This window comes from Balaenoptera borealis, assembly GCF_965194805.1.
Source record: "Balaenoptera borealis genome assembly, chromosome: 1".
NCBI lineage: Eukaryota > Metazoa > Chordata > Mammalia > Artiodactyla > Balaenopteridae > Balaenoptera > Balaenoptera borealis.
The window spans coordinates 116,292,676-116,319,984 of record NC_138860.1 but is presented as its reverse complement, the minus strand read 5'-3'; the positions used below and the strand labels follow the sequence as shown (position 1 = coordinate 116,319,984).

Below are 27,309 nucleotides of genomic sequence, written 5' to 3'. Positions count from 1 at the left end.
CTTATATCTCTAAAGCCAGTGCCTTTCAAGGCCCTGTTCATCACTTCTTGCTTTTTAATATACATATATTAAGAAATCACACACACACCTCCTTTTAAACTGCAAACTAAATATGTTCAACAGTGGTTCCTCAAAAGCCTGTTATTTCCATAACTTTATTAAAATAAGAAAAATATATATGAAAAAATAATGGAAAACAAGGACCTCTATCAGCTTTATTAGCTGCAATATGCATTATTTGTAATTATAAATTATATAAATTATAAATTACATGTAACGTAATTGTAACAAAAACTTTAGTTTTGAAAAACGTTTTATTCAAGAATTACATAATTTCAAATATCTTCCAAAATACAGTTTCCTAGATTGCTACAAAAGAAAGCAAATTGAATAAGAAATTTAAATCATTAAATATGTTTCACTAGTATATACATATGAATGCCAAGCAATTAATATTTAGCCCTGGAATGCGTACCACGTCTTTCGTTTTTCCTTATTAAAGGCTCAATCCAGCACTTTGTATAGGCTATGTACAACAGGCAAAAGTTCAGTGTTCATAGGAGTTTCACATTAGCTGCCTCAATTTACAGCTGTGGTAGTTTGTCCACAGGGGTGTCAAATTTGAAGTCTGTAGGAAACAGATCTGGGGCCCGAGGATAGATTAGCCTGTAGGACTGTCTGATTGTAACATCAGCAACACCAGCAATATCTCCAATCTCTAAAAGACAAAAATCAAAATATTAAGTTTAACTTCCATCCTACCTCCCCTTCTACTACCTGCATTTGTGGGACATGGTACTATAAAACGTCTAAGTGAAAAAGAAAACAAAAATATTTTCAAAAACTAAAAAGTAGAAAGCAGGGCTACAGTAACAACAATAATAATGGTATTAGTACTTTTCGCAAAGCACTGTCGAATTAATTTAAAAGGTTTACTATATGGAAAACACAAACAGTGCTCAAGGCATAGCACTATGTGTGATAGCTATTATATCGCTCATTGTGTTTAGAACTGACTTCTTCACAATACATTTTTTTGAGGATCACAGAAGTAATCCATGAATACATTCCTGTAAAGAAATTCACTTTATTAGTTCTGTGTTTAAAAGTTCCCCTGCAACGTCTCCCCTAGCTAAACCTCTATTAAGAGGTTCTTGCTAGGTTAAAACCAAAATGGGATCATGTTGGTATTTTTCTTTTTTAAAAAAAATATTTATTTATTTGGCTGCTCTGGGTCTTAGTTGCAGCACGTGGGATCTTCGTTGCCGCGTGCTGGATCTTTAGTTGCGATATGCGTGATGATCTAGTTCCCTGACTAGGGATCGAACCCAGGCCCCCTACATTGGGAGCGTGGAGTCTTAACCACTGGACCACCAGGGAAGTCCCTATAAGTATTTTTCTACTACCTCTTTTTTCTACTTAACATATCTGAGGTCAAACAGCTGTATATTATAGCATGATATAGATGTTTTTCACTATTATAAACACATACTTGAGCATATATATTGAGCTCACACGAGTTATTTCTACAGTCTATTACAGAATCCAAGGATCCACTTTTACCATTCAAAGTCAGTGTCATATTTTCCTTCCATTTTTTAAACCAAGTCCCAAAGGACTGCCACTTGACAATTATTTGGTTAGTTATACTTAATCAAAATAGATTTTTTAAACACACCCTTTAATACAAACTCATTTTACCATCTTTTCAGAGCCAGTTCAAATCGGTGAGATTTTTACAGCTTTTCAGTGTGGATGCTGCCATCAGTGCACAATTAGCTAATTTTAAATTTCCTTATCTTATGTTGCATTATATTTTTCTAGACATAAATACCAATCAATGTCAACTATGTGAATGTCAACTGGCTGCTGGGCAGCAAGTAATTTCACTACCTCACTTTTAAATTTAGAATTGACTGCTCCTTTTTCTTTATAAATCTTTTTGAGGATCATGGAACTAATTAATGAATGCATGCTTGTAAAGAAATTCACTTAATACTTCTGCTTGAAAGTTCTACAACAGTAAATTCAAAAATAGCTGCAGAAGGTTGAACTACTTATGTTAGCATTTTCATGAAGAAACTGAATAGCATACAAAAGAAGAAAGAGAACAGGTTTCACAGAAAGTTAAAACTTGATGGTCAACACATATTTATTGTGTGCCTCTCTGTAGGGTACCATGCCAGCCAATGAGAAACAAAGCATGGCCACCTCCTCTCAAGATTTAAAAAGTTAAGTTTTGAGGGGAAGAACAGAGACTCTTCAAAATAACAGGAGAATTTAGGAGGAACAAATAAAAACTTCTAAAAATGAAAAATGTACAAACTAAAATTACTTACTTAATTCAAATGGAAAAAAAAGTTAAGTCTGTACACAGGGTTATGCCCCCAAATATTTTTATTTATGAGACACCTAAAATGCTGTATTTTCTTGAGTTTTGATGCTAAGGAACTACCTCTTAAACATGGGCTCTGGATATTTAGTGGCATCCCTCAGAGATATTGCAGGTTCAGTTCCAGACCACTGAAATAAAGCCAATACTGCAGTAAAGCAAATCACAGGAATTTTTTGGTTTCCCAGTACATATAAAATTTATATTTACACTATACTGTAGTCTATTAAATGTGCAAAAGAATTATGTGTAAAAAGACAATGCATATACCTCAATTAAAAAATACTTTATTACTAACAAAATGCTAACCATCATCTGACAATTCAGAATTGCCATAAACCTTCCATTTGTAAATAAATAAATAAATAAATAAATAAAATGCAGTATCTGCAAAGTGCAACAGAGCTAGGTAGGCCTGTACCTGCTTCGTACTTAAAATGGAAATACAATCACATACTACAGCCTTCATTAATTTCATCACTACCCTTCCTGATGAACAATCCTACCTTTTTGGGTCCTTTTCTCAGCTGATGCCTGTGAGGCCATGTAAATGGCGGCTGCTGCCACAGATATTGGGCTCCTTCCAGGAACCAAGTCCAACTCCACAGCTTTACGGGCTATATGTGTAGCTGCCATCTGTACTTGTTTAGGAAGACAAAGGTTGGAACAAAACCTGGACATGAAGTCCCCAGTTGTAATCAGATCCACACTGGTTTCTAAAGCTTTCAAGATAAGTTTAAAACATCGACCGATTTCTTTCTTAGAAATTCGTGATACGGCACATATTTCTAAAAAGAAAAAAAAAATTAAATAAATCCACATAGGCCATGTAGTTCATTTTAAAATCTATTATTTCTGATTATAAAAGTAATATATTCTAATTGCAAAATTCAATCATGCCTTAAAGATCAATCTCTAATCCTCTCAGTGATACTTCTCATAGAGCTAATTTAAAATTTCTCAGTTAATTTAAATGTTTATTACACTTAAAAGAAGTTTTTAAAAAGTTAAATGTAGGTCTTAATATTTCAAAATATTAACTTCTCTTAAGTTTCAATTCATGCAAGTAAGTTTCTTCAACCAATCAAAAACTTCTTTGATATTTATGTATTAATCTGTTGTAAGGAGTATGTCAAGAAGATGAAAGAAAATACTCAAACTAAAGAAGGCTTCTCAAGTTACACAATGTCATACGTACATGCAATCCATGAGATTACAGGCTATAGAAAAATAAGATCAAATATTTGACCCTGTTATTCTAAAAATTCAACTACCACTTTCAGAATATATTTAACAAAAGCCTTAGTTTTAGCTGTAATAACCCAAAAGATGGTAATGATAATGGTCACTGCCTCTTCACTCTGACACAAGAAAATGTAAAAAATATTCATGGATGAATGAAGGGTAATTAAAGTCTTAAGCTAAAATGTGTAAGTATCACAGCAACACTGTGAATAAGTTGTAATGTTTTCATGGGTAAACTACAAATTAGATGAAAAACACTGGTTCTCGCAAAGCCTCCAACCTAAGTGTGAAAATACAAACTGTCTAACTCAAGAGAAAAAGTTTCATTCATGCTTTCTAAGGCTTGACTCCCTCACCTGTAGAGACCTGTGCTGGGAGCAGAAACTTTTCTGCGCATCCAGTGTACAGACTTACTACAAAGGCTTCTGATGCCAGGCCTCAAAGCGCACAAGATATAGTCAGAAGATCCTACTAGCAAAGAACAGAGGGCTTACATGGACTAACATGACTTTACATGGGAAATAGCCTGAAAAGAACATGATCAGTATGATCACAGAATTTTTGTCAAGGAATAAAATAAGGCGGTTTAGAAAGATACTTAGGTGGCTTACTGTATGTAACCAGGAAGACATGACTTATCTACCTACTGTCAAAGCTGCTTGACTTTGGCCTGTCACTTTAATATGAAATAGGTAACATTTATTATTTAAGCAACTAAAAACTTACCTTTAAATGTCCTGGGAACTCCTTCCTGTCTGCAGGCAATATAGAGACAAGCAGAAGCTATGGCATCATTAGCCCTTCCCTTCAGGCTCTTCTGTTCATACACTTGCTTGAATAGATTATTTGTTCGATCCTTCAAAGCAGAGAAACTAAGTTTAATTAATTCTAGGCCATTTAATTAGCCACAACAGCAATATTTCATGTTTTCACTAAATTATGCTAAGTCAAAGCCAGCATGGCTTAAAGACAAGAACTTACAACTATATTTCGAGGGAGGTTGATTCTGTCTGCCATGGTAGTGATTTCTTTGAATGCATTCATCATTGCCCGATCAGAACTACTCATGGTTCTCCTATTCTGGTACTTAGAATTACCAAATTCATCAAAACTTGCAGCTCCTGTACCCTATAAAACAAAGTTTTATAACTTTATGCAAAAAACTTTGAAAACCTGAATGAACAATTTCTAAGAAAACTTAACTAATACAATCTGACTCCATATTACCCAAGAAATCTACCCTGAGCAACCTCTCTATTCCTCAAAAGTACCAGGTTAAGATGGTTTTAAAGAGGTTTTCTAGCAAATACTTTAAATGTAAATATATTATTAGAAAATCTAATAATATAAACCATCATATTAATAGACCTAGGAGAAAAGTCACATGATTATCTCCAAAGGTGCTTAAAAAATTAAGCAAACAAAACTCCCAAGTCCAAAGCCAGCACAATGATTAATGAAGAAACATTAGCAGCATTACCACTGAAGTCAGAAGACAAAAACACCTACCACTACCACTTTCTAACACTGTACTAGAAAAAGTAGCCAATATGATGTAATTTTAATTATATAATGTTATTATATAACAATTATATTAATTACATTAGTATAATTATATTAAAATTCAGCAAGAGAAAGATTAGAAGTACAAATTTGAGACGGAAGTGATAAACTATTTGCAGATACTACCTTTGTATTTACCTAGAATATTCAAGAAAATCACTCAAACTGCTATAAATAATAAGAGAATTCATTAGAGGGGCAAGTTCAAAATTAACAAATAGAAATCAATAGCCTACATATGTGTAATCAACCAGTTAGAAGACAATGAAAGAGAAAGCTGCAATTACAACAGGAACAAAAAAGATAAAATATCTAGGGATCAACTTAAGAAACATGCAAGACCTTGATGAAGAAAACTTTAAAACATCCACTGAAGGACACATATGACCCAAGGAAATGGAAATGCATACTATATTTCTGGATAACAAGATTTTTTCCTTAAGAAGTCAATTTTCCCTAAGGCAATTTGCAAATAAATCTAACAAAACTCAGTGAAAATAATACCCAAGTTTTGTTTTTTGTTTTTTTTTTTTTTAAACTAAACACAGTTATCCTAACTTTAAATGGAAAAGACAAGTGAAGAAAATGCTGAAAAAGGGCAATAAAGCCAGATATCAGAACAGTGTGGTGTGGCACTGGACTAACTAGACGAGGTTAGAGAAAGGATGCAAAGTCCAGAAATATCCCCAAATACATTCAGAAATTTAACATATGACAAATGTACCATCTTAAAAAATTTCTTTGCCATATAGGCATAAACAACTTTCAAAGGAAACAGGAGAACCTAATATTAGTGGTTACCTGTTCTGACAGGGAAAGGGGGCTGCAATAGAAACAGAGTTTAGGGGTCAAGGGTGAGGAAAAACCACTGTGGTTTTTTTACATTTTTGTTTTTGAATCATGTATTTCCTATTGAAAAAAATTAAACATTAAAAAAAGTCACAGCATTAATTAGTTGCAATCTTAAACACTTAAAATTGTCCTTAGTATACTTTTTTCCAGCCTGTAAAGCTAAAGCAAATACAGAAACCTCCTACTTTAAAATATTTCTAAATATTGAAAACTTTTTAAATTAGCCTACACCATTTTTCAAACTTAATATGTAATTTACAGACCATGAAAAAATAATGCCCTACTTTTGAATAGTTTCTTAAAAATAGACTATGCAGTAGTACAGATTCCATCCTAAAACAGCATACACTTCCTTGATGAGCCCTTTGGAATAATGCCACTACTACTTCCAATTCAGATAACAGAGCAAAAAACAGCCCGGCTGCCACGAAGATTATGCTCCTGCTTTATATAATAGCAGCAGGTACCATTTATTGAACACATTCTACACACTACATGTGTTATAGATACTTTACATACTTTCCCATATAACCCTCAATATCTCTATAAAGTAGTATTATTCTCACTTTACTGATGAGGAAAGTAAAGCTTAGGCAAGTCATAAATTCACCAATATAAGAAAATAGTCTATACTGATATCCAATTTATCTTAGGTGGTATCGAGGGAAAAGAGAAAACACTCCTAATATTCAAGGAACATGTCAATATGAACTCAAAGAACATACTACACTCAATTTTTTGTGCAAAATTGCTTCATGAAAACAAGAGCCTGAGATACAAAGAGTCTGTAACTTCAATCTATTGGTCTCCCATTTAAGATGGAAGAAATGCATAAGGCAACCATCATTCACTATAGTATTACTGGCAAATCTTACTCTCAGATCAAGATTACTCATTGGGGCAGTGACTGATACTTTTGCAAAGTTTCCAAACAGGTCTTTAGTCAGTCTGCAGCTGGTACTTCCTGCCGAATGGATTTATTACCTTGCCAATCATAGTAGACAAATCTCCATCACTCAGAAGAGGATTCTGAGAATCTCCAACTCGAGATGGATCTTTTGTTGCTTTATCATTGCTGAAAGTTCTCCACTCAGATCCTACATCGATAACCCGGTCACCTGAGAATATAAGTGCAAGTCTAAATTGTTTTGTCAAGATGGGATTTATTTAATGCTGCTTAATGCCCAACTCAGCCCTCTTATTCCCAGAAAATCTCAACACAAACATCAGGTTTCAGCTTAAGTATCTTGTTTCAGGCATTTGTCCTAAAGCACTCCTATTGTGCCAGTCCAATAATAACCCTCTTTAAACATTATGCTATGATTAATCATATTCTAACTCCTGGAACAAAGAATTAGTCAAAATAAGGACAAATAGCAAAATAAAGCTATTCATATGTGATGCAAAGATAAAGTAATATAACCATGAAGAACCAAAATTTGCACAAAATGTGCAACAGGCATGGAAAAAAACAGAAAACACTATTCACAATGGTATTAATACACATAGTTTAACATTTAAAAAATTACAAAGTTTTCATGGGCAATGCTCTACAAAGAACTAAGCCTAAGGGTATGTTTTAGTAACTATTTGATGAAAAAATATTTTGGGCCAAATAATTCATACAGAATAAACTTTAAGCCTAGAAATCAGTAAGCAAGAAGCCAGACATGGGTAGATCTGGTGTAGATTACTGCTTTGGGGGGAATGCTCAATGGCTGGTAACACCTCCAACCATAGACAAGAGTTAACACGAACACATGCATATGCTAGTGATTGTGCCCTTTGTAAATGTTCTCTTTCAATCCTGAAAGCTTTATAAGGGTAGGTACCACTTTTATTGCTACACTAGAAATAAAACTAATTTGCCGAAGATCACACAGCTAAAACTGAAACGCGAATGGGATTACAAAATCTGTTCTATACTGCATTTGTAAAACATGAGCTTTTCCACCAGCTGTGATAAAACTGAAAGCAGGAACCAGATCATTTTCATCTGTGCCTATACACAACAAACAGAAAGGAGAAAGAAATGGCAGAAGTAAGTTACCTCAGTAGTTAAAAGAAGTCTGGTATTCGTAGAGAACAAAAGTAGGGATACCAAGGGGGGGCGGTGAATTGGGAGACTGGGATTGATTTATATACACTACTATGTATAAAACAGATAAATGATGAGAACCTACTATATAGCACAGGGAAATCTACTTGGTGTTCTGTGATGACCTAAATGGGAAGGAAATCCAAAAAAGAGGGCATATATGTATACACATGGCTGATTCACTTTGCTGTACAGCAGAAACTGACACAGCAGTGTAAAGCAACTATACTCCAATAAAAAAATAAATAAGGGGGACTTCCCTGGTGGCGCAGTGGTTGAGAATCTGCCTGCCAGTGCAGGGGACACGGGTTCGAGCCCTGGTCCGGGAAGATCTCACATGCTGCGGAGCAACTAAGCCTGTGTGCCACAACTACTGAACCTGCGCTCTAGAGCCCACTAAGCCACAACTACCGAAGCCCGCGCGCCTAGAGCCCATGCTATGCAACAAAGAGAAGCCACCGCAATAAGAAGCCCATGCACCACAAGGAAGAGCAGCCCCCTGCTCGCTGCAACTAGAGAAAGCCCGCACGCAGCAACAAAAACCCAACGCAGCCAAGCAGAAACTAACACACCATTGCAAAGCAATTATACGCCAATAAAGATGTCTAAAAAAATTTTTAATTAATTAATTTTAAAAAAAAGAATACTTTATCTTTATTAACTCACATCTTTTAAGTCTCTCTGGGACTCTAAAGATAAAGTATTAGTTAGCCAACATGCTTCATTTCACAGCATTTTCCTTTTGGCCCAAAAGTAACTTAGCATGAGTTTCTTTTAGTGCTTGCTTTGTACTGCCTCAAAAAAGACAAGCTGGATTAGGGAGAAAAAAAATTTTTTAAAAAGCTGGCCTAGGATAGTATAAATAGAAAGCCCAGAACTGGGTAGTGATGTAATTTTTCCACATACGTGGGAATGATCTACATGACTCATTCAACAATCTGTGGTTTGTGCTAAGAGCCATTCCCTCTTTTTACACGTTACTGCTCAAAACACAGCATTTGTAAAAAATAAAATTTCCAAAATAACTCAAATAGCACATCATGAAACTACAACTAGACCACCAGATTAAGTGCATGAGTAACAAGAAATAGGGCAGATCATTCAGAAAAAAAGTCAGAATACATAAAGGATTTTCTTGGAGAACATCTAAATGGTAGCATTTTTAAAAGTTGCTCTGGAAGGAAACTGCATTACAGAATTTTTCAAGGAGTAAGTGTACAAGGCAGCCACACTGGGCATAATCAACCTTTGAAAAGAAGCTGCCTGCCAATTAGCACATGTGCACATAACACACAACCTCACACAGCCTTTCACGTTCTAGAAACAGAGAAACATGCCAACTTTCACCAGTTCCTTTCTTAACCACACACTGATTTTTGTAAAATTAACACCAGATAGAAAGTCTATATATAAAGATTTTTAATAGCCAAAATCATAGCAGGACTGTATGTACATAATAGCACTACTCCTCCATCCTTCTACAGAGTATGATCTCTAACACTCTGATCAAGTTCCCCATCCAAAAAAGTAAACAGATTCAATATGTACATTTAGGTATTACACACATGCACAGTTCTCAATCCACGTATCAGTGGTGTCTAAAGAGTATTAACTAAGATATTATACTATATTCTACAAGTTTCATCTCTTTATTTTTTCAAGAAGAAATTGAGAATAATTGCCAAAATCATTCACACCAGTTTAAAACTGTTCAACTACTTTGGCACCTACCCACCTTATGATCTGGCAATTCCACTCCTAAGTATTTGCCTACAAAAATCTCACACAAGAATATGGGACTTCCCTGCTGGTCCAGGGGTTAAGAATCTGCCTTCCAATGCAGGGGGTGCGGGTTCAATCCCTGGTTGGGCAACTAAGACCATGAACCTCAACTACTGAGCCTGAGCACCACAACTAGAGAGCCCGCACGCTCTGGAGCCCGAGCACCACAACTAGAGAGAAGCCCACGCGCCACGACGAAGAGCCCGCACGCCGCAACCAAGACCTGACACGGCCAAATAAAATAAATAAATAAATATTTTTTAGAAAGTCTCATACAGGGCTTCCCTGGTGGCGCAGTGGTTGAGAATCTGCCTGCCAATGCAGGGGACACGGGTTCGATCCCTGGTCCGGGAAGATCCCACATGCTGCGGAGCAACTAAGCCCGTGCACCACAACTACTGAGCCTGCGCTCTAGAGCCCAAGAGCCACAACTACTGAAGCCCACACGCCTAGAGCCCGTGCTCCGCAACAAGAGAAGCCACCACAATGAGAAGCCCCCGCACACCGCAACGAAGAGTAGCCCCTGCTCACCGCAATCAGAGAAAACCCCGCACACAGCAACGAAGACCCAACACAGCCAAAAACAATAAATAAATAAAATGAAATAATAAAATAAATAAATTTATTTTTAAAAAGTCTCATACAAGAATGTGCATAGTAGCATTATTCATATTAGCTAAAAAGTGGAAACAACCCAAATGTCCATCAATGGGAAAATGTAAACAATGGAAAACTCAGCAAGTAAACTACTAATAATGCGGTAACAAGTGCATTTCGAAAACACTATTTTGAGTCAAAAAAAAAGTCAGTCACACACACACAAGAAAAACCAACCATACTATATGATTCTATTTGTAGGAAGTTCAAAAACAGGCAAAACAATTTCTGAGGATAGAAATCAGTACAGTGATTGCTGGGTTGGGTTGGAGGTGGGGGGGGGTAGAGGTGGCTGACTAGAAAAAGGCATAAGGGAACTTCTGAGATGAGGGAAATGGTCTAAACATGTTCTGTTTGTTTGTCTGTTTGGTTTTTTTGGCTGCATCGTGAGGCTTGCAGGATCTTAGTTCCCTGACCAGGGATAGAACCCGTGCCCCCTGCAGTGGAAGCCCAGAGTCTTAATCACTGGACCGCCAGGGAAATCCCTAAACATCTTGATTCGTGTGTTGGTTACACCAGTATATGCAATGTCAAAATTTAAACCATACATTTGGGATCTTTGAATTTTATTGCCTGCAATTATACCTTAATAAACTAAAAATTAAAATTCACCCCCACCAAAATACTGTTGAATTTGAATTAAACTGTATCAAACCTATACGCTTTGGGGGGAGTGACAGAACAATTTTTATCAATCTTCTTGGACAAGGGAATATACTCTGTCTCAAGGTCTTCTTTCAGATTACATGTATGTCACATTTAGACCTTTTTGTGTTGTTAAGAATCTCATTTTCTAACTAGTAATTGCTATAGTATTTTATATGCTTATATTCAACCACTTTTAACCAGTGATTTTAATTCAACCACTTTTATATGCTTATATTCAACCACTTTTATAGTCTATTAATTTTAAAAAATTGATCTGAATAGGGACTTCCCTGGTGGCGCAGTGGTTGAGAATCTGCCTGCCAATGCAGGGGACACGGGTTCGAGCCCTGGTCTGGGAAGATCCCACATGCCGCGGAGCAACTGGGCCCGTGAGCCACAACTACTGAGCCTGCGCATCTGGAGCCTGTGCTCTGCAACAAGAGAGGCCACGACAGTGAGAGGCCCGTGCACCGCGATGAAGAGTGGCCCCCGCTCACCGCAACTAGAGAAAGCCCTCGCACAGAAACGAAGACCCAACACAGCCAAAAAAATAAATAAATAAACAAATTTTAAAAATTAAAAAAAAAAAAAAAAAATCTACCGGCCAATGGACACATGTTCAAGCCCTGGTCCGGAGCAACTAAGCCCATGTGCCACAACTACTGAGCCTGCACTCTAGAGCCCACGAGCCACAATTACTGAGCCCAAGTGCCACAACTACTGAAGCCCAGGCACCTAGAGCCCGTGCTCTGCAACGAGAACCCACCGCAACGAGAAGCCCGTGCACTGCAACGAAGAGTAGCCCCTGCTCGCCGCAACTAGAGAAAGCCCGCACGCGGCAACAAAAGCCCAACACAACCAAAAATAAATTAATTAAAAAAAACAGAGAATACTTTATCTTTACTAACCCACATCTCTTAAGTCTCTCTAGAACTCTAAAGATAAAGTATTAGTTAGCCAACATGCTTCATTTCATAACATTTTCCTTTTGGCCCAAAAGTAACTTAGCATGAGTTTCTTTTAGTGCTCACTTTGTACTGCCTCAAAAAAGACAAGTTGGATTAGGGAGAAAAAAAACAAAAAAGCTGGCCCAGGATGGTATAAATAGAAAGCCCAGGACTGCTTTCTATGCAGTCCTTATTCAAGATGATGGAATTCCTACCACTTGAGACATGCCAGTCACCATGCTAGGGAAATAGGTTTCTAATAGTAACATTTCTACTCACATGCCATTGGCCAAAGCCAGTCAAGGGGTGATGTTTAACTACAAAGGGAGTGGGGAAATACAATTGTACCATGTGGCCCAAAAAAGAAGAACCAGAAATATCAGGGAATAGTCATCAGTACTGTTCCACATGACAAGTAGCAAATAAAACTCAGCTTTGTATTTTTGTGGATTTATGTAAAAATTTATTTTAAAAAGATTGTTCTATGACCTTCTTTCTGTGTCACAAGACAAACAGGAATCAGACTTAACTTCATTGTATTCCATCAACAAAATTTTAGGTCCCTTCAAAGTAATGTTTTTACTGGTTGGTTGCTTGCAAATTTTTATTAATAAAACTTTTTAAATGTTAAAAGGATACATTCCCCAGTGGTGCGTGGGAATCTTGATCTGCAACCCTAAGGGTCTTCTGTGAGGAATGTAAAGTTTTCTTCTATTGCACCTTTAATATTTTATCATATTCAGCTGGATCTTCAAGTAGTACCATAGTGGCTATCTTGTCTTTACCACTTTCCAAAATTCACTCTTTATATTCTCAGGTTTGTTTTCTGCTTTACTGATTCAATTTTCTAGAATGTTAAGTCAGCTCATTGCTATCTAAAAGTTTTACTGTGTTTGTCTCCTTGTGCTATCTTCTTTATTTCTGACCACTTTTAATAGAAACATTAAGGAAGCTTTATTTCACTGATCACAAAAAAGCAGTTATTTTCTATAACTTTTTTCTAGTAAACTGTATCAGAAGCAGAATTTTCTGTTAAGTCCATAGGACGAATGTTCCTCTTTACTATAGTTTGTATTCATAAACCTCAGGTTGATGTTTATGCTTATTCATCCTGTAATAAAGAATTATCAATCCAAGTCCAGTGGTGGCAGTGATGTTGGAAAACCTTCCAATCCACCACCATAAGTACTCCCAGCCTCTCTGGGTACTCACAAATCCCTGGCAGACAATAGAGAATCCAAACAAAAATAAACTCCCAGTATGATTCCAAAAATGTATTAGGAAGGATACAGGTAGGTTTGTAATCAAAGCAAAAACAATAGTAACTTCAACGAGATAGAACTTTCTCAGGTTACCAGTCCATAGTTAATAGTTTGGATTACTGTGACTCCCAGGCTCCTCCTATCTTTTTTGATAAGCCATCTTCATCATGACTTGCATTTTGTAGTGTATGATGGCTGCTGGTAGTTCCCTCCATCATGTCTGCATTCTAGCCAATGGGAAGGAGAAAAAGGGAGAGCACATCCCTTAGGGCAGAATCTAGAACTGCACAAATCTCTTCTACTTTACAGTGCACTCTTAGAACTTAATCAGGTGGCCATAACTAACTGGAAGGGAAGCTGGGAAATAAATACAGTCTAGCTGAGCAGCCACAGGCCCAGTGGATTCTTACTATTAAAGAAAGAGCTGGGTAACAGATACTGGGAAACAACCAGCATCTTCTGCTACAAGGAATAATGCGGTAGCGGGGGAGAGAGAGAGAGATAAGAAAGGATGTCAAGGTACTTTGCCTGATAGTATAAAGGAAACAGTACACAATGACAAATTAAACAGACATTTAACCTTCTTACCAGGCAAGCTATAAATGGTAACTACAACCAAAGATATTCTGTAGTACAATAGTAAAATCATAATGGCTTAAGGTAGCAATTTTAACAAAGGGGAAAACTGCAACATATCAAAAGCAGCCAGGAAGCCAATACTGAAGATAGTCTGACTTTCCAACCTGACCTAGACTGAGGATATTTTTGTTTTCTGTTTCTTATTGTAAATTAATAAAGAAATTTTTTAAAAAATATTTATTTATTTATTTGGTTGCGTGGGGTCTTAGTTGCAGCAGGCAGGCTCCTTAGTTGTGATTTGAACTCTTAGTTGTGACATGCATGTGGGATCTAGTTCCCTGACCAGGGATCGAACCCAGGCCCCCTGCATTGGGAGCACGGAGTCTTATCCACCATGCCACCAGGGAAGTCCCAATAAAGGAATTTTTTAAAAGGGAATATTAAGAGGAACTGCTCAGAATTTCAATTCTGCCATCTTGTAAGCATTTTGGCATACCACCTTTGGTAGAGAATTCAGAAGTAAGAGTCTTAAAACAAAATTCCCCAAGCTACTTGTTTTCATAGGCTAGATTTATCTAAAACCATTTAGTTTAAAACTATAAAAGTTTTCAAAATGTGCTAAGTCAAAAACTTCAATAATCAAAATGTATTATTATTCAAGATGAATAAATCCAAAGCACTGAATTTTTTAATTAAAAAAAATCAAGGTGCTCTGGAAAACTGTTTAAGCCAACACACTGTATTTGTTAAATCTAATGCTGAAAATGAAATGCATCATTAGTTTCCACACCTTCCTCAGTCACCTAACCCTTCCTACCATTCCTTCTCACATTTCAAAGAATCCTGATCTTTAGTCTAGGGTTACTATACATTCTTATCAGAAATCTTGCATTAAAGATAATTTTGAAGGGAACTTTGATCAAGAGATATTTTATAAAGAAATACTATTAAGTCAGTCTCTAAATCAGTTTATGTTCACAGTGTAAACTGGGTACCAACCCAAAATGAATTATCCCCTAGAAAAAAACCGTATCATGGTTAATTTCCCAGACCAGCCCATAAAAGCCTATTTTATCCATGTTTAGACCATTAAAAAACAAACAAACAAAAACCTGTACAAGTCAACAGTGTAATTACCATTAGGAAAACAGTTTGTAAAGGAAAATACGTTATAAGTTCCATCCTTGAATATGTGAACAGACCTTGCTTTTCCTGAAATACGGGCAGGTCTGCAGCAAGCAGCAGCAGCATCTAAGCTAAGGAGCTGTGGCTCTGGGAGAAGATGCATCTTAACTTAGTCACAATACATTTAGTCCTTCACATACTAATATTGATACTTTCAGGCCTCCATCTTATGGCACATGTTTCTTTTCCCCTCTACCTGGAATGATTTTCCCTCCATAAACCCTTACTCATTCTTAATGATCATGTTTTCAATGTAAATTCAACAGTAATTCCCCTAGGAAGTCACCACTTCCTTCCTACGTGTTCTCACCAAACTTGCAAGGTCTGTAATAGAACTTTTACCACTCTTTGTTGTTTTAATTTACCTTCCTCCTTTCCACACAGTAGACAAAGAGTTGGTCCAGAGCTTGCTTATAGCATCTCATCTTTCTATCACTCTCCTTGACCAGCACAGTGTTTAATGGAAACATGTAGTACAAAGACCAAAGGCTTTTCAAGTCCAACAAATCTGGATTTAAGTGGCTGTGTCACTTACTAGGTGTAGAATCTTGAGCTAATGACCCAAACACTCCAAGCCTCAGTTTCCCTTTCTGTAAAATCAAAAAACTACCTCAAAGAGTGGTTGTGTTACCCAAGTAAAATTAGTGGTTCTCTGATGCTTAAGAGAAAGCAGCATCTAAATTAGAAATTTCTGAATTAGGTAAAAAGGCTGTGTCTGAGGGCTTACAAGAGATGACAAAGCAAGAATTTGAAAGTGAATACAAATATTCCTTAATTTTAAAATATAACTTGGCTATAGTAAACTAAAGCTGAATATTTTCCTTTAGGAAACACTGCTAATGCAAATTTAAAGATGGTAATCCGATAATATTTAAAATACTACAATTGCAGCGTTAAATATGCCGGACCCATAACAATCACTCAAACACATTTTGCAACTGACTTGATAGGAAGAATGGCATCTCAGATTTGGAATCACCCTTTTTTTCTACAAGGTTAAGAAAAAAGGAGTACTTATATCCCTAAAATATGTATCACTGAAATCTCATACTAAAATTATACTATATATTTTATACATTATCTCATTTTATTCTTAACAATCCCTAACAAATCTGAGATGTATGGTACATGTCCTTTTGGGGGTGGTGTACTTATTTTACACATAAAGAAAGTTAAGCTTGGAGAAATTATGTAACTTGACCTTAGTTACATAACTTATTAAGTAGTAGAGCCAAGTCTAGACTCCAGGGCCATTGACTCCTAGTTACCCTAGGAGCTATGGACACACATAGATATCTGCCTTATAGGAATTTGCAGTCTAGGTCTGGAGACATGGGAAATATGAAAGCAAAGATGAGAAGCCTAAAAGTACAGAGATCTCAAAGAATGTGCCAAATTATAAAGTTTACAGGATAGACCTGTGTTTCTTAACATGTTAGCAATGTATGACCTGAGCTAGGGTGTCTGGAAGTGGGGCCTGGAATCTTTTTAAACATATTTCTCAGCTGATTCTTAATGCACATTCACGTTCATGTCTCAGATTCACTGGTATAAACAATATCCAGAATGAGTTTAGGAGGGGAAGGTCAAATCGACTCATTTTTCTCTTTCAAATTCATCTAAACTATTTTCCGGTATTTTCCTTATATTACTTTTAAGAACAATGGAAGAATTCCATTTTAAATGCTACACAAAAAGTGGCTTTAAGCAGAAACGATACCACTAGTTCTATACAACACCTCATTGTGAAATCCTAATTTATAAAAGTCTTGATAACCAATTTCATGTTTTAATAGCTGTTACGACAGCTTACTAACTTCACACTTTGCAGCCTATAAATCATGCACAAACAATATACAAGGTCAAACTTATGAACAAAGTGATAATCTAAATATGATTATACTGCCACCTAGTGCTCAACTTTTAAAGTGTCATAATCACACAGGATTTGGGGGAAAAAACCCACCAACAGTGCTGTTACAGCCAACATGGCAGAAATGACAAAGCTTTGCTTTAAAAATCGGCCCTATTTTAGAGATCACTACCAATATCTTAAGGGTCACTGATGAGACAGCCAATGACAAATCATAATACTTCATACATCTAAAATAACAATCTTATAATTCAAATACAAGAGGAAAGTCAATTAAACTATTACATGTTATAAGTAGTACTACAAACAGCTACAAAAAATTGGAAACAACCTAAATTACCTGAGAGACTAAATACTACACAACCATTTAAATACTGGGGAAAAATTAAACAGGACATCAAACACGTAACAAATTGTATTTTCCAAAGATGGCAGCAATAATATCTCCCATCCACATGTTCTTCTACAACATGACCTTGTCACCCTCACATTGAGGTGGGGCTATTTCTCCTCCCCTTCCAATCTAGGTGGGTCCTAGGGCTGCTTTGACTAATAGAATGCAGAAGTGACCCTGTTCCAAGGCATAGCCCTTAACTACTTGAGTCCAGCTTCCGTTCTCTCTGAAAACACTTGCTCCTGGGATATTTCTCGTAGAAACCAACCACCATGTATGAAATATGACTACTCTAACACAACTATGGAGAAGCTTTAGAGGATGACAAATCTCTGTGGGGAGGTCAAGGAGCAGAAAGGCATCAAAATGCAGGTGAAGATGCCGTTCGGGAAGTGGATCCTCCAGGTCTAGCCAGTGCCGAAACAATGGCCCAGATGAATCCTTCCGAAATTAATGACCAATAAAGTTATGAGCAAAATGAAATGGTTGTAATAAGCCACTGATTTTGAGGTGATCTGTCATGTTACTGAAACAGAAATTGGTTCCTCAAAGTACGATGTTGCTTTAAGAAAGTCCTAAAACACGTGGCACTGGTTTTAAGACTGAGTGGTGGGCCTCAAGGAGTCTACCAATGAAGGTTTGAAGGACAGTGAGAAAGGTGTTCTTAGAGACTAGAGAAAAGGTATATTATATAAAACATATTTTTTGTATTATGAATTTCATTTAAAAAGATAATAGTAATGGGCTCTCCTACTTGATAACTCAGTTGAGAGGGATAATATATGGCTCTGAAGATTAACAGTTGAGCAGTATCTAGTCTTGGGTTTAAAATTAAAGGGAGTTAGTGACAACAGGCTGCCCTAAGTTTCAAGAACATATTAAATATTAAGTACAGAGTGGTCCAAAAACAATTCTAAAAGAGTTTGTTTCTAAGGTTGTCTGGTGATTAAACAGAAAGCTATTCAAAATGCTTATTCAATAAATATGTTATAATCTAAAAACTTTCAGACAATGTAAAATTTCATGGCAAGTACAATCAAACTATGTACACCAAGATTATTTATTAGGAAGCACATGATGATGCTGTCTAGATATAAATCTCTATGAATATCAACATCTCAAATATGAAAAAAGCCACAAATTTTATGCCCTCAATGGACTGCAGAATATTTGTCCAGCTTAATTTCTTCCCTATTTCCATAGTATCAGAAATAAAGGTTGAATTGAGCTGGCAACAAAGCATATGCCTTTAAACCAGCAAGATGATGCAAATCTAAATTTATTATTGATACATGACAATGATATACGTTTGTGTGTATATGTACGTATGTATATGTTATTTTTAAAATTTAGACCCATGGAATGTCATGATCAATTAAACTATTCTCAACATAATTTGATTGATGATATCCTTAGCAAAACAGAACTTTTTTAGCAGACTCTTGCCTGCCTCCCCTTGTCTAGTCATGGAATAGATTCTTCACTTGCAGGACATCATATTACACATTTAACCACAATATCTGTGAATAAGGCTACTGTATATTTTAAAGCAAGTGTTTGTTATATTTTACATCAAAAAAACCAGTATCATAAACAGGTATTTCTATATAGAGAGAAGTTTAATCATATTATATTTTTAAGTTTTCAGGTTTTAAATTTAGCCTAGTAGGTTTAGTTAGAACGAAAAATAGTAGTTTTGATGCTGTTCAAGACTAATAATAAAGCAAAACTAAAAGAAAATTAACTTCCCTTGGTTTGATATAACAGAAAAATGCAACTAAAAATTAAGGATTCCAAGCACAAAAAAGCATGTAAGCCTTGAGAATTATATCTTCCTTCTCCAGTTGCTTAATTTTATTTACCCAACTATCTTGCTAGTCAAACTGGAAGTGAAGCTGATGGAAAGACTGGAAATATAATGCAATATTTTTGCACTACTTCTTTTTAAGTGGCTACAGAAGTTAGGAAAGCCAAGAATCTGAAATTATCTTCAGTCTTCTGTCTCTGTCTCACTCTTACATATTATCAGTTCGATCTTAATACTTTGGAAGAATCAGAATGCTCTCATTTAACTTAGGGGTCAGCAAACCTTTTCTTTAAAGGGCCAAAGTAAATATTTTAGGCTTTGTGGGTCAAGAGGCCAAATTGACTTATTTTTATTCTTTTATTTTTGTGAAGAAATTCTGCTGTGATGAGATATTCCACTATACATTTTCTGAATTTTCTGACCATTGTTTTCCTGAGTTAGTAGTATTGTGATAAGTGCTTAGTCTGGTAATGTCAACGGTCTGTTGTATTCTTCTGGCACATCTATAGTATCACTGCATAATGAACACAATGCTTTGCCATCTAATTCAGTAACAAATAACCTATGCTCCACTGTGCCTTAAAAGCATGACATTCAGAGTTCAGCTTTTTTTCTCATTTTGACATGATGGGTATGCAATGGTAACAAAATAAATAAATAAAATGTTGCAGTATGGAGATATGCCTGGCACTCAAAAATGCTGTGGGTTTATAACTGCTTCACTGGGATTTGTAGTGCACTGAGCAGCAGTATGATGTGACGAGAGCACCACATATGGTTTCTGTTGCAACCACTAAATTCCACTATTGTAACATGAAAGCAGCCAATAGACAATATATAAACACATGAGTGTGGCTATGTTCCAATAAAACTTTATTTATGGGTACTGAAGTTTGAATTTGATAGTATTTTCATGTGTCCCCAAAATTATTCTGATTTTTTTCACAATTAAAAAACATAAAAGTCATTCTCAGCACACACACCATATAACAACAGGTGATAGGTCATAGTTTGCCAATCTCAGATTGAACTCATTTCATTACAAGACAACGGCAGGATAGAAATTTGGCTCCCATGCAGGCAGTGCAGCTAGACCGCCAGACTACTTAAACTTCAGTTTCTGCATCTCTAAAATGAAGACACTTCACAAGTGTCTCCAAGGATAAACTGAGTGAATATGTAAGTCACTTAGAACAGTGCCTAGCATATAAGTATATTAACTGTTAATACTGCTTACTGAGCAGAATATAATTGCAAATGGATTCCGATTCCTATTAACAACTCTGTATGATTTAAAACTCCCACTGGAAGTCTGAGGCAAGCAGCCTATTTGCATGAATATTACAGATGTCCTCCAAGCAAGACACTTCCACAGTGTATCACCACCCGTGTTTCTGTTATACTTCCCACAATCCTACTAGCAGTTTCATTCTTATTTCAAGCTTCGAAGTAGTACTCCTTTTCTCAGGTGCTGGCCGCAACCCCACCATAAGAACATTTTTTGAACAGACTATCTCTATCCTAAAGTTATGCTACATATCTAGATTAGTGAGAAAATAGAAATAAAAGTGATATTTTAAGAAGCATTATTTTGACACTAACAATTTCACACTAGAAATTCATAAATAAATCATTCTGTATGAGCAAATGAAAATTAAATCATTTTTGATGACTAAAAGGCCTTGGATGAGACTCAGTACCTTTATAAAGATATACCTTTATTACTCCAAAATAAATCATGCCTATCTACCTTTATTACTCTGAAGTAAATCATGTTGAAATATACCAAAGTCACAAAAGTTAGATTACATTTATTCATTATTTCATATGCACAAGAGTGCATCAAATGTTTAAGACTAAGGACGCAGGAGACGAAGGACTAAGGGCCTTTTTTTCTGGATCAGCTATCTCAATTTTAGATGCTCCCTCCTACCCCACATTATGAAATATATGCGTTTGTACAGACAATAAAATATGGTGTCTCTGATTTCACTCTTACTTATTTCCTTTTTTCTAATTCTTTTTGTTTTACAATAAATATGAATTACCTGTAGGGGAAAAAAGTCAGAATGTATTCATTAAAAGAGAGTTTGGAAAATACACAAAAACAAAATGCTCCAAATAGTGATTTCAGTTAAAACCATAGTAACTGCTCACCTACAACCAGGCCACATTCAGGACAGATCATATCACCAGCTCTGTAGTCCTCCACTAAGATCGCATCTGGATGGTTTGGACATGTGACTCTTGGAAGAGCATCCAAACTAAAAGAAAAAAAATTTTTTTGTTAATATCCTCCTAACCAACATGCAACAAAGTACTAATCTTTTGGGGGGAAAAAGAGGAAAATTCTGAACATTTTTCCAATAAATTTATAATACATTTACATTTATAATACATTTAAGCTAAATTCTCAAAGTAAAAATCCTAGGTTAGGTTACTTTAAATCCTACCTAGTATTAACAGATACGACCGGAATTGTTTTTTGTAAGGACAGTTATTGGTTTGCAGAATGGAAGGCTTTAAAAACTTAAATGGAAAACAAGTGTTTTTTTCTTTTGACATGTAGGCTACTAAAATGTTTATAAACCTTGATTAACACAGAAATGACTAGCTACCATAATAACGTGCAACATTTACACATAACCGTCTGGGTTTGTGACCCTTGCCACTTATTTCTATGGTCAGAGAATAAATTTCAAGTCTTTGTTTTCTACTTGCTGCATACCTTAGTAATACACTTAGAATAGTACACTGAACCTAAAAGGTATACAAACAAGGGTGGTAGAGGTGGCTCTGCTGAACTTAGGACCTGATGATTTCATTTAGTCCAGAACTAAGTTTGTTAGCCCTCAAGAAACTGTTTCAAAATCTACTTTTTAATCTATCTGTGATATTAACAATTTGTTCGATTAACTTATTTTGAAAATAAGGCAGTCTGGGGAAGACACATCAGCCTTAAATGACCTAACAGAATGAGTTCTAAAAAGCATCAAAGATATTTAACATAGATTTAGTAATTATTTCTGTGGGTGTGGCCTTACAATCACAAATGTCTGGTATCACTGAAAATAAGCCCTTTTTAAAAGTTCACCTGAAGTAATACAGAACAAGGTTATGTTATGACCATCACAAATATACATATAAAAGACAACATCAAGCATTCTTAAAGTATGTAAATAGGTATCTGTGGTTTTGGATAAAGTTTCTCAAAGTGGCAAACAGTTCAGAATGTTAACTTTCAACATAGGTGATACTCACAGAAAAACTGATAAAGTAATCCATATTCCCAAAATTTATATATTCAGGTTAACCAAAACACACCTTGGATCTTTTCATTGCGGAAATAGGGAATGGAGATTTGCTTTATATTCACATTTATTCCATAAATTTATACTAGAAAAATATTTTAATAAATTATGACAAATAAAACATTAAGAAATTAGTATAAATTATTAAAGAAAACTATGTAAAAATAAAGGAAAATGTTAGTAAAGTAACAGTAATTACAAATGCATAAAATGGGCAGCCATGTGGCACACAGCATACCAAGGACTGATATATTTCATACTATTAAAAAGTAGACATAATATTGTGTGCGTGTATACGTATATAAAACTGATATGGAAACATCTCAAAGATATCCTAAGTGAAAAGAGTAAGGTAGGGATTTTATAGAAAACTGAAAGAAGTATGAACTACATTTATATGCAGTAACATGAATAAATCTCAAAATGCTGATAAAAGAAACCAGACACAGAGGAATACATATACATTTATATATAAAGTTTAAATCGGGCAAAACAAACCTATGGTGTTAGAAATCAGGACGTGGTTATGTTTGGGAAGGGGTAATGATTGAGGGCATAAAGGAGGCTTCCAGGGTGCTAGTGGTATTTGATTTCTAGACCTGGGTGGTAGCTATGTGTATGTACTCACTTTGTAATTGAACTGTACACTAAAATGTGTGTGCTAACTTCACAAAAAAAAGGTAGAAAGCAAGGTAGCACACAGTGTTTATATTAGACTACTTTTTGGAAGAAGAGAGATTAGGACTACATGCATATGTTTGTTAAACCACAGAATCACTATGAAAACACCAAGAAACTGGTTACAATGACTGCTTTGGAGAATTAGATGGCTAGGAGCTAGGGAAAGAAGGAAACTGCTTTTCACTTTTCTTCCTGCTTTTGTATGATTTGCATGTGTTACCTATCCAAAATAAAATGAAACTGTGCTCAAGCAGTGAACCTTTAATGAAATTACCCACAAGGGTAAAGAAAAGAGGAAGCACAAGAGTGGGGTGGTGGGGAAGTAAGGGAGAGAAACAAGAGGGAAGGAATGGAGTAAACCACCACCACAGAGATTAAAATAACTCAGGCTGCCTAAGAAGCCACATAATCCCAAACTTCACTTTATAGCTATCATGTATTAGGTGCCTACGATGTGTCTAGTACTATACGTATACTATTAATCTTCATTAGCAACTCTGCAAATTAAGCATTACCTCCATTTTAAAGATTATGCTCAGAGAATGATTTTCCTAAAATCACAGAACTAATAAGTGGTGGAGTTTAGATTTTAAGTCACAACATTTGTGTTCTTCTCTGTGAAAACACCAAGCAGTTTCATAGCCTAGTAACTGTGCATCTTCCTCAGGGGGAAAAAAGCTAAAAACAGAAATACTAACATTCACCTTTGTTCTCACTGGTAGAAAAACTCAACAGATGGACAGCAATGACATACACTTAAGAGCCGGACATGCCTAGAAAAAATTTACTTCAAAGAAATATTTCAAAGATTTTTTAAATGAAGAGAATAAAGGCACACAAAGGAAATGTATTCTTTCCGTAAAGAATCTATCAAGTGAATTTACAATATTTAACTATTACAACATTTCTTACAAATACCATTTCCTGTTCTATTATATACAAAAGCTGAGCCCAAATATGACCACACTTACCTTTCAGATCTACTGCCGTGAGAGAATACAAGTCATAGATAAGTGGTGTGGGAAGCTATTTCTCCATTTACCTACAAGGAAGCCTTACCTGACAGAGCCACACCCAGTTGGAATGACTGAGCATTCAAACATAGAATTAGTAAACAAGTGTTTACTAATTCAGTAACAAGTGAACAAGTGTCCCTGGCTTTAAGAGCTGTGTCCAAGTAGTTTTCACTAAGGCTGCCTCCTCCCCCAACCTTTTAAAAATACAGTAACATAAAGCAGTAAGCCTTGGTAGTTTACCAGAAAGGGCCTGGATTTCTCCAGCTTACTATTTTGTGATAATGGCTTTCATCGCGAATGCAATTACAGAGGTGATAACAAGCTCAGAAAAATTATGCCAGAGCTACCTTGCCTTCCAGGAGCTACAGAAGTTAATCTGATACTTGTAATACATGAGTTAACTAGAAGCCAAGTGTGACAACAGGAAATAGACATCTGAGACTCTACACTCTTCTAACACTAACCTTGGATAAGTCAACATTGGCATGACTCAGTTTACACTTACGCAAAAATCCTAATATATACCTCATAGTGGTCATGAGAGATATAATTAGGGTCTGCAAACATTTTTCGTGTCACAGGATTAAAGACTGTCTTCTAATGGCACTGTATGCACTTCCTGTAGATATGGGTACATCACATTTTTAAAATATAATATTAAAGAGTGACTTCCCAGCATACGTAATTTTCTGCAGGCAAGATTTTCTTCAAGAGTATGCAGACGACATCTGTAAAGAAATCTCTTAGAAGAGAACTTATCAACTCTTCAGAAATGCCGTAGCTTCCACTTCAAAAGGCCTCGGGGATGGCAATCAGTTTCCCTCAGCCTTACCAATGCTGACGTCCCTAACTTTCTGGCTTGTAGGGTCAACAGGGGCCTAAAATTAACCCTTTCCCTTTAGAGAGGAGGATTCACGGACCCTCGGGCTGGTTGAGCCACAGATGGAAAACCAAGCGTAGAAAAAATTAACAAGAAAAAAAGGACGGGTGAAATATCCGCAAAAGACGCGAGGCCAGGGGCTGGGGACACATGAGCCCTCACACGGTGGTGCCTGGGTGAGAAAAGGACCTAGGACGCTGGCGGAGAAACGCCGGCGGTTCGGTACCCCCTGCGACACCCCTGTCAGCCCTGCGTCTGGGAGTGCCTTTGTCCGGGGCGGCCAGCCTGTCCTGCCGCCTCTCCCCGCTACTCCGCGGCGTTTTGCCCGACGCGGAAGTGCCGGCGGCCACCTTGCAAGACCCCGCACTCGCCGCCCGCCCCTCAGCTGCCCAAGCTCGGCTGGACGTACTAACCGGCTGGTAGACGCCATCTTCACGGCCACTGCGATTCCAGGCACCAAGGACGACACACGTACCGCAAACAGGAAGAGACTGTGACGACGAAACGCTGCGAAACTGGCTTTTATAGGCGAGTCGCCCACGCAGTCGTAATAGGGTGCGGCTACGGGTCGGGAGAAAGGCCAAGAAAAGTGAGCTCCTGTACGCCACGTGCTTTGCGTTTTCTTATTTTCCTATTCAGTTTCGGTCATTCGCTAAGGTGGCTGAACCAATCGAGGAAACTACCTAGGAAAATTCACAAGGGCACCCTGCCAACGAGCTACACCAGAGGTACCCTCAACTTGACTGAGTTAAAACACAAAGATAGGGCTTCCCTGGTGGCGCAGTGGTTGAGAGTCTGCCTGCCAGTGCAGGGGACACGGGTTCGAGCCCTGGTCTGGGAGGATCCCACATGCCGCGGAGCGGCTGGGCCCGTGATGCCACAATTGCCGAGCCTGCGCGTCTGGAGCCTGTGCTCCGCAACGAGAGAGGCCGCGGTAGTGAGAGGCCCGCGCACCGCGATGAAGAGTGGCCCCGCTTGCCACAACTAGAGAAGGCCCTCGCACAGAAACGAAGAACCCAACGCAGCCAAAATAAATAAATAAATAATTTAAAAAAAAACACAAAGATAACCCGGGCGGAGAGGGCAAAGCCCGCATTCCCAATGGCTAACCACCCTTTCCCCCGCCCGGAGTCAGCTACTCGAGTTTGAGCGCAGTTCTTACTTGCCCAGAGGGTGATTCCACCAAGGTACTTGGAATAAAGAGAAATTCACTTGGGTCAGCCTGAACAGGTGTCAATTCAGGCTCTGTCATCAGCTAGCAAGCTGTGTCTTCTTAGGCACGTCCCTTAGCGCTTTGGTGCAAGGGGTAATAGTATCTGCCTTGCAAACCCTTTTAGAATTGGCAGGAGATGAAACGAAACCATGTAGGAGCACTACACCGTGAGGCAGGGAGACGTGGGCCCTAACCTGACTGTTGTTTTCATGGTCTTTGCAAATTTGGCATAGCTGAAATATAGACAACTTAGCAAAAATGGTTAGATACTGCAAAAGCTCCCTAGATTTATTAATTAGCAAAATTAATGTCAGAATAGTACTAAAAATAACAGCAACACTATCACTACTTGGCTGAAAACAAACCACCCTTGGCCCTGTGGGAATCGGAGGAAAAAGGATTTCTTTGGGGATGAGAACTTAGGATATAGTGGCTGCTTTATTCTTTTGGGCATGGGACTTAAATGCCACTGAGCACCCATTGTTTTCTTGAAAGGTGGGAAAGACTCGCTTCCTTAGAAAGAACAAGAGGCAGAAGTTTAGGAACTGAAATCCAGATGGGGATGGGAGAGCTTTTTTTTTTTTTTTTGGTCTTCCGTGCTGTAATTTAAAAATTTGGGGCTTCCCTGGTGGCGCAGTGGTTGAGAATCTGCCTGCCAATGCAGGGGACACGGGTTCGAGCCCTGGTCTGGGAGGATCCCACATGCCATGGAGCAACTAGGCCCGTGAGCCACAACTACTCAGCCTGCTTATCTGGAGCCTGTGCTCCGCAACAAGAGAGGCCGCGATAGTGAGAGGCCCGCGCACCGCGATGAAGAGTGGCCCCCGCTTGCCACAACTAGAGAAAGCCCTCGCACAGAAATGAAGACCCAACACAGCCATAAGTGGATAAATAAATAAATAAAATAAATAAATAAATAAAATA

At 37.2% G+C, this 27,309-nt stretch overlaps 1 protein-coding gene across 1 annotated transcript; it reads right to left on the bottom strand.

Moving 5' to 3' along the window:
• Nucleotides 1–295: 295 nt before the first annotated feature.
• Nucleotides 296–25,729, bottom strand: GTF2B (general transcription factor IIB). Its single transcript, XM_082385946.1, has 7 exons — nt 25,586–25,729; nt 21,442–21,548; nt 7,037–7,170; nt 4,619–4,765; nt 4,364–4,493; nt 2,899–3,180; nt 296–718 (listed from the first exon to the last, which is right to left on the bottom strand). The coding sequence occupies exons 1-7, from the start codon at nt 25,600–25,602 to the stop codon at nt 585–587; spliced, it is 951 nt and encodes a 316-aa protein (XP_082242072.1). The 5' UTR covers nt 25,603–25,729; the 3' UTR covers nt 296–584.
• Nucleotides 25,730–27,309: the final 1,580 nt, after the last annotated feature.